Source organism: Rhinolophus ferrumequinum, chromosome 2 (assembly GCF_004115265.2).
Source record: "Rhinolophus ferrumequinum isolate MPI-CBG mRhiFer1 chromosome 2, mRhiFer1_v1.p, whole genome shotgun sequence".
In the NCBI taxonomy this organism is placed as follows: Eukaryota; Metazoa; Chordata; class Mammalia; order Chiroptera; family Rhinolophidae; genus Rhinolophus; species Rhinolophus ferrumequinum.
In genome coordinates this window covers 61,936,647-61,949,407 of record NC_046285.1, presented here as the reverse complement: position 1 = coordinate 61,949,407, position 12,761 = coordinate 61,936,647, and the positions used below count along the sequence as shown (strand labels likewise).

General features: G+C 34.1%; 1 protein-coding gene across 3 annotated transcripts in view; it reads left to right on the top strand.

Moving 5' to 3' along the window:
• ATP11B (ATPase phospholipid transporting 11B (putative)) overlaps positions 1–12,761 on the top strand; it is a 101,025-nt gene that overhangs the window by 8,736 nt on the left and 79,528 nt on the right. For all 3 annotated transcript variants that reach the window (XM_033126677.1, XM_033126670.1, XM_033126687.1), the window contains exon 2: positions 9,606–9,722. In XM_033126677.1, the coding sequence (XP_032982568.1) occupies positions 9,606–9,722 (117 nt within the window). The remainder of the gene's footprint in view (positions 1–9,605; positions 9,723–12,761) is intronic.

The window sequence follows — 12,761 nt, the reverse complement described above, 5'->3', positions numbered from 1 at the left end:
TTTCAGCTCTCTTCGTTTTTCATGTTTCAAATAAAAAAATTCTCTCCATTTCAAATAAGGCGAGATCTTATCCATTTCCCAAGTTAATGTTTTACATCTTGGCTTTTGATTGTTTTTTTCCTCTTCTTTTATCCTCCAATAACTTTTTCTTACCCATAAATTAATTTTTCTCCATCCTTCATTTTAAACCTAAAAATATGCTTATGATTTGCTTACACTAAAAATCTTTCATTTGATCCAGCTTTTCGATAGTTAGCCGCTGTCCCCACTTCCTCACTCTCGTCTTCATCCCTATTCATCAATCCATTGTAATCCTTTTAACTATATTCAAACAGTATTGGCAAAGCCACCAATGATTTCCTAATTATTAAGTGCAGTGGTCTTTTTTTTTTTCAGTTGAAATAATTTCTTTCTGCAACTTTTTCTTGGGTTTCTGCCACAGCGCTCTTCTTGTTTTTCTTCCTCTCTGGTGATCTTTCTCCTTTGTGTATTCCTTTTCTCCTACGTGTATCTTAAATGATAGCCCAGAGAATTCCATCTCTTATCCTTATTCTAGTCCTCTGTACACTCTTAATTGGCAGTCTCATACATATATTTGACTTTAACCATCATCATTATGTTTGTTGTGTTCCAATCTCAAGTCCAACCCTCTTTCCTAACCTCTATACAAACATAACTAGTTGCTTACTAGGTATCTGTGCTGGGTGTCCCACATTGAAACCAGAAGATAATCCTAGTTTGATCTTAAATAGGAAATAAGAAATTAGAGACTAAATAGGAAACTAGATTATTTCTAAGTTAAATAAGTCCTAAATCACCAAGGTTTCATCAACTCCAAGTGCGTAGGGACTAAGTCATATATTTCTTTTTATCGTCAGTGGTCCTTAGCACACTACAAAGCGCATATACTTGGTAAATACTTTTTGATTGGTTACTAAAGTAAATTCTTTTCATTTTACACAGGAAGACACCAGAAGGCAGGAATTTCAGATCACCAGTACAATTTTAATAGTCATTATGCAGGATAAATTAACTGCTTGCTGAAAGAGCTGAAAATATGCTAAAATAATCTTTTGTGTTTTTTTTAAATACATTTTCAGGATTGTGTCAATTTGACCTAGTGTTGCTAAATAATCACTTCTCTGCTTAAAGTTTTTCAAATTTTCATAGCAATAGTTTAGGATTTGCTGCTTTTTTTTTTTAAACCTTGTATAGACATGTTTTACTTTCTTCTGAAGCATGTTTCTCAGGTTCCTAGCATATAAAATTAATAAGCCCAATGTGTTGATTTCTTTGATATCCAGAAATGAACCCCCACCAACGGTAAAGCTATAATAAATGGCTTTGATGAATAAAGGACAACTAGGAATACCAGACTAAAAAGTTTACCATTAGCCCCTCTTTCACCAATAATGGTAGATTTCTCTTTACAGAATCACTTTTAAGGTTTTTCCTTTTCAATTTAAATATCGTTGAATTTAAATTCAATTTGGTAGAAAATTTATTAAGATATTTTAAAACCAAACTCAGAACCTGAAAAACTAAAGAATTAACCCATTCAGTAAATGTTCGTTAAATAACTAGCATATGCTCCCTTTAAGACTCATATCAAAAAAACTACTTATTTTACTATAAGACCGGGTCTTTAATATAATATAATGTAATGTAATGTAATACCGGGTCTTATATTAATTTTTGCTCCAAAAGACTCACTAAAGCTGATTGTCTGCCTAGATCTTATTTTCGGGGAAACACGGTATTAGAAACAATAAACACATGTGGTAAAGCTACAGCACAGTAGCAGATCTACTCAATACATAGAGAACAAACACAGAGAGGCAGCCAAAATGAGGAAACAAAGAAAAACATCCCAAATGAAAGACCAAAAGAAAATTCCAGAAAAAGAACTAAATGAAACGGAGGCAAGCAACCTACCAGATACAGAGTTCATAACAGTGCTTATAAGGATACTCTAAGAACTTAGAACTTCAACAGAGATAGCAAGCGTATAAAAGGACATGGAAACCATAAAAAAGAACCTGTTAGACATGAAGAATACAATAACTAAAATGAAGAATGCACTAGAAAGGTGTCACCAGCAGGCTAAATGAAGCAGGGGATCAAATCAGCGATTTGGAGGACAAGGTAGCAGAAAACACCCAATCGGAACAGCAAAAAGAAAAGAATCCAAAACTGAGGTAGTTTAAGGGACCTCTGAGACAACATCAAGTGTAGCAACATTCGCGTCATAGGGGTACCAGAAAGAAGAGAGAAAGCAAGGGATTGAGAACCTATTTGAAGAAATAATGCCTGTATACTTAACTAACCTGGTGAAGGAACTAGACCTACAAGCTCAGAGATCACAGAGTCAAGATGAACCCAAACAAGATGAACCCAAACAGGCCCACACCAAAACACATTACAATTAGAGACAGAGAATCCTAAAAGCAGCAAGAGGAAAGCAACTAGTTACTTGTAAGGGAGCTCCCATAAGACTGTCAGCATATTACTCAACAAACTTTGCAGGCCAGAAGGGATTGGCACACAATATTCCACGTGCCATCTGTAGCAGCATGGATGGATCTGGAGGGTATTGTGCTGAGTGGCGTACGTTAGAGAAAGACAGATGCAATGTCAGATTTCACTTATATGTGGAATCTAAAGAACAAAATAAACAAAACAAAAACAAACTCATAGATACAGAGAACATTTTGATGGTTGCCAGGTGGGAGGCGACTTAGGGGGCTGGATGAAAATGGGAAGGGACTAAGAAGTACAAATTGATTGTTACAAAGTAGTCATGGGGATGTAGGGTATAGTATAAGGAATATAATCAATAATAGTATAATAATTATGTATGGTGTTAGATGGGCACTAGATTTATTGGAGTGATAGGTGGGAGGGGTCTTGAGGGGCAGGGTGAAGGGATTAAGAAGTACAAATTTATAATTACAAAAAAAATTTATAATTACAAAAAGTTTATAATTACAAAAAAAAATTTTGTAAATTTATAATTACAAAACAGTCATAAAGTAAAGCACAGCGAATATAGTCAATAATATGGTAATAACTATGTATAGTGTCAGGTGGTACTAGACTAGTCAGGGGGATCATTTCTTAAATTATATAAATATCTAATCACCATGCTCTACCCCTGAAATTAATATAAAATAATATTGAATGTCAACTGTAATTGAAAAACTTAAAAAGGTCCAAGTTTTCAGGTATAAAACAGATAAGTCATGGGGTTGTAATATACAGCATAGGAAATAGAGTCAATATTGCGATAGTGTGGTACGGTGTCAGATGGTTGGTAGACTTATGGTAATCTGTTCCTGAAGTATATAAACGTTGGATAACTGTGGTATACACCTGAAAGTAATATAATATTGCTTGTTAGCTATATTTTTAACAAAAATCTTTAAAAGAAGAAGAAAGAGTCCATTGTGTTCCTGTATACTAATAGTGAAATTTCAGAAAAAGAAATGAAAACAATTTTTTTTGCAGTTGCAACAACAACAAAAAAATATCTAGAAATAAACTTAACAAAGGATGTGAAGGATGTATACACTGAAAGCTATAAGACATTTTTAAAAGAAATTGAGGAAGACACAAAGAAGTGGAAAGATAATCTGTGTTCATCAATTGGAAGAATCAACATAATTAAAATAGTCATATTACTCAAAGCAATATACTGATTTAATGTAATCTCCATCAAAATCCCAATGGCATTTTTTAGAGAAATAGAACTAAAATTCATCAGATTTGTATGGAATCACAAAAGACCCCCAATAGCCAAAAGAATCCTGAGAACAAAGACAGCCAGAGGTAATACACTCCCTGACTTCAAGTTATACTACAAAACAACAATATCAATACCAATACGGTATTGGCAGAAAAACAGAAATCCAGACCAGTGGAACAGAATTAAAACTCAGAAATAAACTTACATATACATGAGCAAATAGTTTTTGAAAAAGGAGCCAAAAACATACAGTGGAGAAAAGAAAGCCTCTTCAATATACGGTGCTGGGAAAATTGGAAAGCCACATACAAAAAAATGAAACTAGACTGCTGTTTGTTACCATATACAAAAATTAACTAAAAATGGATCAAAGACCTAAACATAAGACCTGAAACAATAAAATACATAGAAGAAAACAAGTACTACACTTACGGACCTTGTTCTTTGAGAGGATTTTATGAATTTGATCTCAAAGGCAAGGGAACTAAAAGCAAAAGTAAATGAACGGGACTGTATCCAACTAAAAGTCTTCTGCTCAGCAAAAGAAATCATCAGCAAAACAAAGAGACAACCAAACGAATGGGAGAAGATGTTTGCAAACAACACCTCCAATAAGGGGCTAATATCCAAAATATATAAAGAACCCATACTACTTAACAACAACAGAAAAATCCAATTAAAAAATGGGCAGAAGACCTGAACAGATACTTCTCCCAAGGAGACATACAAACAACCAACAGATACATGAAAAGATGATCAACCTCACTAGCTTTTAGGGAACTGCAAATCAAAACCACAATAAGATACCACCTCACACCTGTTAGAACGACTGTTATCAACAAGACAAGTAATAAAAAGTGTTGGAGAGGTTGTGAAGAAAAAAGAACTCTCATACACTGCTGGTCAGGATGTAGATTGATACAGCCACTGTGGGAAACAGTATGGAGGTTCCTCAAAAAATTTAGAGTTATCATGACCCAGCAATCCCTCTTCTGGGTATGTACCCAAGAAATTTGAAAACGTTTATTTGTAAAGATTCATGTACCCATATGTTCATTGCAGCAGCATTCCCAAAACATGGAAACAAGTGCCCTTCGATAGATGATTGGATAAAGAAGATGTGGTACATATATACAATGGAATATTACTCAGCAATAACAAAAAATGAAATACTGCCATTTGCGACATGAATGGATCTTGAGAATATGTCAAGCAAAATAAGTCAGATGGGAAAAGTCAAGAACCATATGATTTCACTTGTATGTGGGATATAAAACTGAAAGCAACAAATAAACAAGACAAAGAAACAGAAACTCATAGACACAGACAACAGTTAGTGGTTACCAGAGGGTTGAGAGGCTGGTAGAAGAGGGAAAAGGGGGTCAAATAAATGGTGATGGAAGGAGAACTGACTCTGGGTGGTGAACACAGGATGCAACGTATAAATAGTATATTACAGAATTGTACACTTGAAACCTATATAATTTTATTAACCATTGTCACTCCAATAACTTTTAAAAGACTCACAATTTGCAGGATGATATGGATATACAGACAATCAATTGCAATTCAGTGTCATAAAATCTATAACGGGAGTATATAAAAAGGTTGGGTGGGTATAGTAAATAACAAATGCCTTTCTTTGTTTCTGGAGGAGTAGGAGTGTCAGGTAAAGCTCCATTGAGAAGGAAATTCTTAAGCTGAAATTTAAAGGATGAGTAGGCTTTTGCTGGAGGTACATGTTGGAGTAGGGAATCGAGTTTGAGAAGTAATATAACCTGTCAGAGATGAGCTTTCTGTAGTAAAGCATTAGCAGATGATTTAAGAATTTTGAAATGAAAGATCACTCTAAATTTTATATGCTATAGCTAGAGAGCGAATCCCAACTCATTCCTGCACTAAGCCAAAGTTCTTGGAAGTCCAGAAATCTGATAGATTTGGCAAACTACCTTAAGTCCTAAAATGAAAATTAGGTAACTTGAAACAAAAAGTAAGATTATTGTGTTTGTGTACATCATGGGCATTTTAAGTTATTCTCTGTCACCTTGCTTTGTAACAGTGTAAAATTCTCTTGTTCTTACAATACCTTCATATAGGTGTATTTTATTCAAAGTCTGTGTCCAGGAAACAGTAATTCACAACTAGTTTTTAGATGTGGTAAAATACATTAAATCATTCTTCTTCAGAAGCATTGTATTTTTTCTAGGCCATTTTCACATTCATGTGGATGTTGGAACATATAGCCAACTAAAATAAAAGGCATAAATTTACTTTGATTACTGTGAATTCTAAAGATGATGTTTTCTTGTTACGTTAAAGAAATGTGACAGTAATTATAGGAGTATGGTTTTAGTCTCTGAACTCTTTATAATGCTTATATTTTTCATAAAGTCTTTGGGATTTTAAGATAATGCAAAGGCTGGTATATTTGGTAAGATAATGTAACACGTTGTGATTCATTTCCAAGTACTGCTTCTAGCTTCTGATAATTATAAAGCTGGTTGCTGGTTTGGTTTCTCTAAGTCTCAACAGTTTGCTGTTACAAAAGGAGTCTCTTTCAAATAATCGTGTGTCATCAGTTCTTCACCTATTTGCTACCATGAGATTTTTTCCACGCTAAATCATTACTTTTTTTTTAAGTACCTGTAGCTTTAACATATGCTCACAAATCCAAACAGAAAAGAGGTTTGGAATTCCGTATTATAGAGTATGAGAGTTTTTGTTTTTAAATAATTTAAAATTATGTGCTTCCAATGCCTTTTTAGCATCAGACATTAAAATAAAACCACCGTGGCTAGAATACCATTAATCTATCTCTATTCCTTTGCTTGGGACAATATGAAGCCAAAGGAGAAAGGAGCAGGCAAGCATGAAAGGGTTGAGGGTGTGAAAGGGTAGTCTGGGATGACCACAGAAAACGTAATACGCGCCAAAGGTTTCTGAACCCTGGCATGTAGCCTAGTGATTAGGGAGTTCAGATTGTATTTCTTTCTCAGTGCCATAGAATTGCTGACAGTACTTCCTAGAAATAGTTCGAAACTACACTTGAACTTTACCCTAACAGTATAGTTATACAATTAACTTGGTAATAGATGTTTGTTTTGAACTCCTGTTAAAGAAAGTAGAGGTGTTATTGAAACATAGATTCTCTGGTGTCATTTTAAAAATACGGAATATTGAGATGGCGAACTGATTACAAAAGCAAGACTTTAGGTAAATAGTTTTAAGCTTCTTTACATCATGAAAATCTGTTGAAAACTAGGCTCACTCTCATCAGAAAATGCACATATGTGCAAATTTGCATGCAATTTCAGAGAGTCACAGACCCTGAGCTCATTTATGGACCGTGCTATGAGTCAGTTTCTTTATTTCTGGACAATTGTATTCTTTTATTTTTATTTAGTTTGTGGCTAGTGTAATTTGTGGCAGAGATGATGATGCTACTGACCTGAAGTTATAGGCTGAATTTCCACGAGGGACATTTAGCTATATTTACACTACAGTCACAAATATAAAATTTAACTGTTTTGTGTGTGGAAAAAAACACCCACACGTACGTGCATGCCATTGATTATAACATGATTGGATGAAATGTGAATTAATCAACTGAAACAAATGCAAAATGCATAAGTGGATGTTATAGCATAGGATGTTATTTGGGAAAAAGGACAAACTTATTCTCCTTTTGGAATTGTCTTCTTATTTTAAATTATGATGTTTTGGAATATGGTGATACAGAATTTAAAATTGATTTTATTTTTTGAACATTTCAATATATCCTCTTAAAATATTAGTAGAAACCTCAGGAGTTCCAAATCTGGGGTATGTGATAACTGGTACATCCAGTACAGATGAGTGGAGAATGATGAGCAAGCATTTGCTTCCTTCGAAATATATATATGTACATACTAGTCGGGAATGAAATGTTGCAATAGTATATATATTATATGTATTTTTGGGAAGGTCTTTGTTTTGTTTTGTTTTTGTTTCTTAGCTTTAGTTGAACATAGTAAAAATTCCAGTCTTGGTGGAATTTATTAGCAAAAAATGAAATTCCGTATCAGTGTTTCTCAGTCTCAGTTGTCTAGACATCTTCATAAAGATTTATATATTCTTTTAGACCCTCAAATTTACTTTCTTACTTCTTTAATTTATCCCAGAAACTTACATGCATGGTATATAACTTAGTTTTATGTTACAGAGTAGATACTGAATAAATATGCCTCATGCAGTCTAACTCTTCTAACTTGATGAAGATTACAGGTGAACTTCCTATGAACCCCCTTAGAGAAATACAGCCATAGACTATACATAGAAATACAGCCATTGACTTTGAAACTATTTGTTCATTTATTTATTTAGTTGGAACATGTTATGATTTGTTTGAGTATATAACAAATCACATATTCCTTCATGACTTAACATACTTAAATTGAATAAATATTTGTTGAATGAATAAATGTCACGTATCATTAAAATGAGCAATAAGATCCAATTCTGATTTTGAGACCTGCCTTTTTTTCCCCATGAGGGGAAAAAGGCATAATTGTGAAGTGTTTAAAAAAGAAAATAAGTATGCATGCCATATTTTATCCTTCAAGAAACTGATTTTGAAATTAGACACATAATGGCATGTTCACATCCACATCCAGAAAATGTGGTCATTGCTATAAATAGCATAAACAAATAAAATTAAACATCGTGTTTTTTTATCATGTTTTTTTATGACCAGAATAACAGCAGTTGAAAACTATATACCACACTGTTAATATTCTGATATACTAAACAAAATATCCCTCCAAGTAATATGGGAATTTGCACTAATCTGTATGTCTGTGCTTAATGGAAATTTCACAGGGATGCTAACCATTGAATGGCAGCCATATTACTTACTTAGTAGAGTACTAAGTTAGAGTCCTTAATATTTAAAAATAGATTATTGTAGTTCATGAATTCCAAGTTTAATTGACCTTTTAATAACTTAGCAGTGCTAGTCAAGAGCCCTTGGCCACCATGAGAAAAAGGAAAATCTAAGAAATTCCAAATCATTGCCTGTTGCAACCAAAAAAAGGTCTTGGCATTTGGTGACTGCTTTCAGCCTGGCAAGAGGATCCCGAGAGCTACCAAAGGAGTATTTGAGATTCACTGGCCACCCAAGAAAAAAGAGTACAACACTATAACCACTAGAGATCATTACTAAATGTACCTTGAGAGAGAGTCTTCTAAACTTGAGGCCAGAATTATAACATGTATCAATTATATATCCATATTTCAGGGGGTCAATTGATAATGTAGCTAGCACAAAGGGAGGATTGTATGGAATTAATCTGGGTAAGACCCTTACCCAATGCCTTGTAAATTCTCTGGGAACAAAGCTCTTTGAAATCAAGTTGATCTAGGTGTGGAAGAAATAAAATGTAAACTTTTGTCATCAGACGTGGTAGGTGCTAACTCGGCCATAGCTACACAGGGCTTCCACGTCTTTGAGTAGGAATCCATCCTGGGAAAAAGGCAAGGAGCCCCCAAGAATGACAGGGAAGGAAAGAAGCTTCATCTTCAAATGCTTCTGCAGGTCTTCTATATTATTTTTCTCTTGTTGTAGCATTTATGACAGAGTATGGATGGTTTTTCATTACCAGAGCTATTACCTAGTTAGTTTGTATCTGAAGAAAATGTGCCTGTTTTCCTGTGAAAGAAAGACATATATGACTTAACTCTGCTAATAAATAAATTGAGTCTATATGAAGTTCAAAGCCAGTAATAATATGTGCAATCTGATCAGTTAAATAAAACCAAAAGTAAAGAATCATGACCATTAACCTTGTTGACCATGATTACTTTTTCTCTGCTTGGTACTTAGGGTTTTGACCCACCACATCAAAGTGACACAAGAACTATTTACATAGCCAACAGATTTCCTCAGAATGGCCTTTACACACCTCAGAAATTTATAGATAACCGGATCATTTCATCAAAGGTAAGAATTAATACTTTTATTTTTAAAATTGTAGATAAGTACCATTTTGTTTTGAAAGGTGATTTATTTGCATATTCTAGTATACATTTATAACCTTAAAACTTCAAGGAAATAGTGGTTGGTAGATTTATCTTAACCAAAATTGTGAACTGTAAAATAAAAGGAGTTGCCAATTATTAATATCAGGTAGCCAACATGCCAACATTATGCTTAGTTGAAATCAAACTAAAGAACTCATATTCATATCACGTTTCTCCGAAAATAAGACCAGGTCTTATATTAAGTTGTGCTCCAAAAGATGCATTAGGGTTTATGTTCAGGGGATGTCATCCTGAAAAATCTGCTAAGACTTATTTTCTGATTAGGTCTTATTTTCGGGGAAACATGATACTATGTCATGCACAGTGTTAGGTACTTGTCACATCATATAATCCTTACGACAGCTCTGAGATGGCTTTACAAAGTGTTATACTCATTTTGTTGTACTCATTTCTTCAATTGAAGTGCTGAGAAATAATTTACTAATTTACTCAGGGTTGTACACTAGTATGTGATAAGATTGGAGTTTGATCTCAGTTCTGTGCGACTTTAAAGCCCGACTTTCTCCAATTTTATCACTCTTCTGTAAGTATTTTATAGTACCAAAGTACTGTTTCACTCTTACGTACTCTTCCTTGTTTCATTTTTTTCTGTGGCATTTTTACGATGTCTTAGTTTAGTTTGAAACTGAAGGTTATAGAGTAATGCTGTCCAATAACTTTTCTCTCGTGATGGAAACATTTTCCATACTATTCTGATAGCCATTAGCCCCATAGGGCTATTTAGGCCTTTAAATATAGCTAATGTAACCAAGGAACTTAATTTATTTTAAATTAAATGTCAGTGGCCACATGCTACTAGTGGTTACCTTATTGGACAGTGCAGTTACAGAGGATGTGAGTCTAAGAGACTAAGACTAAAGTTCTCCTTAGATCATCACTATTGCTTAATAGACCACCTTAAGAAGCTTTTTTTGTATTGCTCCTTCCCTCCTTCCAAAGTGACTAGTAATTCTTTCTCTAATCCTGATCTCGCCTTTGCCAAGGATGTTGTCTTAGGCCAGTAGTCCCTTTGCTCTGCCCTTTATTTCAGCCTTCCGTTACTTACATATGCAACACACCCGTTAGTGACATCTCTCATTTTGGACGATGGTTCTGAAGCAGAGGGCAGAACGGGAAATAACAGAATCTAGGATAATAGAGGAGTTCTACATTAACGGCACCGTTCTTAGTCAATTATGCAAGAAACAAAAGTCCTTGAAAATTCTAAGTTTTTTTTTAAACTGGGTATGATTTATGGACAATAAATTCACCAATTTTAAGTGTACAATTTGATGTGTTTTAACAACTCATCAAATACATAAACTCATCATTTATAACATCATGAGACCACCACCACCACAATCATAATGTAGAATATATTTGACACTATGAAAAGCAGCCAATCCCCCTCCTCTTCCTCTAGCACTAGCAACCACTGACTTGCTTTCTGTAACTACGGTTTTGTCTTTTCTGGAATTTCATATAAATACAGTCATCCAGTATGAGCCTTTTGTGTCTGACTTCTTTTCAGTTAACATAATACTTTTAAGACTCATCTTGGTTGTTGCAAGTATCAGTATCAGTAATTCATCCCTGTTTAGTACGTAGTTTAGCTATCAGTCTGGGTTTGGATATTGTATGTTCTGAATTTGGGTCATTTTTCTTGCGTGGTTCTTTCACTACCAGTATTTTCCCCTTAAATTTCCAGCTAACTTTCCAGCCCTGAACTCTAATCTCTGTCGTATTTTGTTGATAAGGGTGTAGTTTCCTCTACTGTGTTGCTGCCATAGGTGTGAGAGTTTGCATAGTGTGTCCAGATTAAGCCGTAGTTCCAGAATTCAAACTCCTTCCATTCGCGATTTTCAAAAAACTTAAACTCTCTTTCAGTTTGTATCTATATTTTGGCCACTTTCCAGAATTTAAAATAGTTGTTTTTTGTTTTTTCATTTCTTTTTTCTAATCTAGTGTTTGTATAATGATTCTTACCAGCTAGGAATTCACAGACCACTTAACTCTTCTGCCAATACTGGAAGCTGAGTGTCCTGGAAAACTTTTGGGATTTAATATCTTTATATGACTGTTTTCATATGCAACCGTATTAGGTTTAATGTTTTTGATTACAGTTTAAAATGTAGATATTTAAATAAACATTGCCTTTTTTTTTTTTTAGCATACATGAGGACTCTCTCATTACTTCCTTATTACTTCTTTATTCCACTACGGCTTTCTTAAACTCCTTCCAAGCCAGATTACCTGCTATGCCATAAATTCATGTTGAACTTTCCTACCACTGTATCTTTGCTATGATTTCATGTTGATAACCACAATTTTTTAATGTAGATATTTGTTCTTGCAGAGATTGTAGGTTTCATGTTTCTGTAGAAATGTAGAATTCATGTTTTTGACCATCATTTCAAGAATGTAGATATTTATATAGACAGTGTCAATTTTATCCTGACATAAATGAGGCTGGCTGATTTATTATTTCCTTTATACTACCTTTTCACTCCCGTTGTTCCCAGAAACTTCTTCTAGACTGTATTATCTTTTACCCCACAAAGGCACGATAAACTTCCCTCCTCTCTCTGTCTTAGTTCATGCTGTCCTTCTTCCTCAGATGTTCTCCTTCTATTTGCCCCCTATTTTCAGCCTTTTGAATGTTCCTCTCTTAAAGCACGTCAAACATGACCTCCTTTATTAAATTTTTCTTACTGACTCCTTTTCCTTTGAATTCTTTGTATATCCCTTCATTTAACTTTGAATGCAGCTATAGGTGTTTTAGTCTCAATCTCCTCTATTTAATATTGAACTTATAATTGATTCTCTTATAGTGCAAGTGTTTTGCACATTGTAGATGTATGATATGTCTGTATTTAATTTACCATAGCAACTGCTTTATCTTAAATTTAAACTTCTTTGAAAAGATTTAATTTTATAACTGTATTTTGGTTTCCTTTCT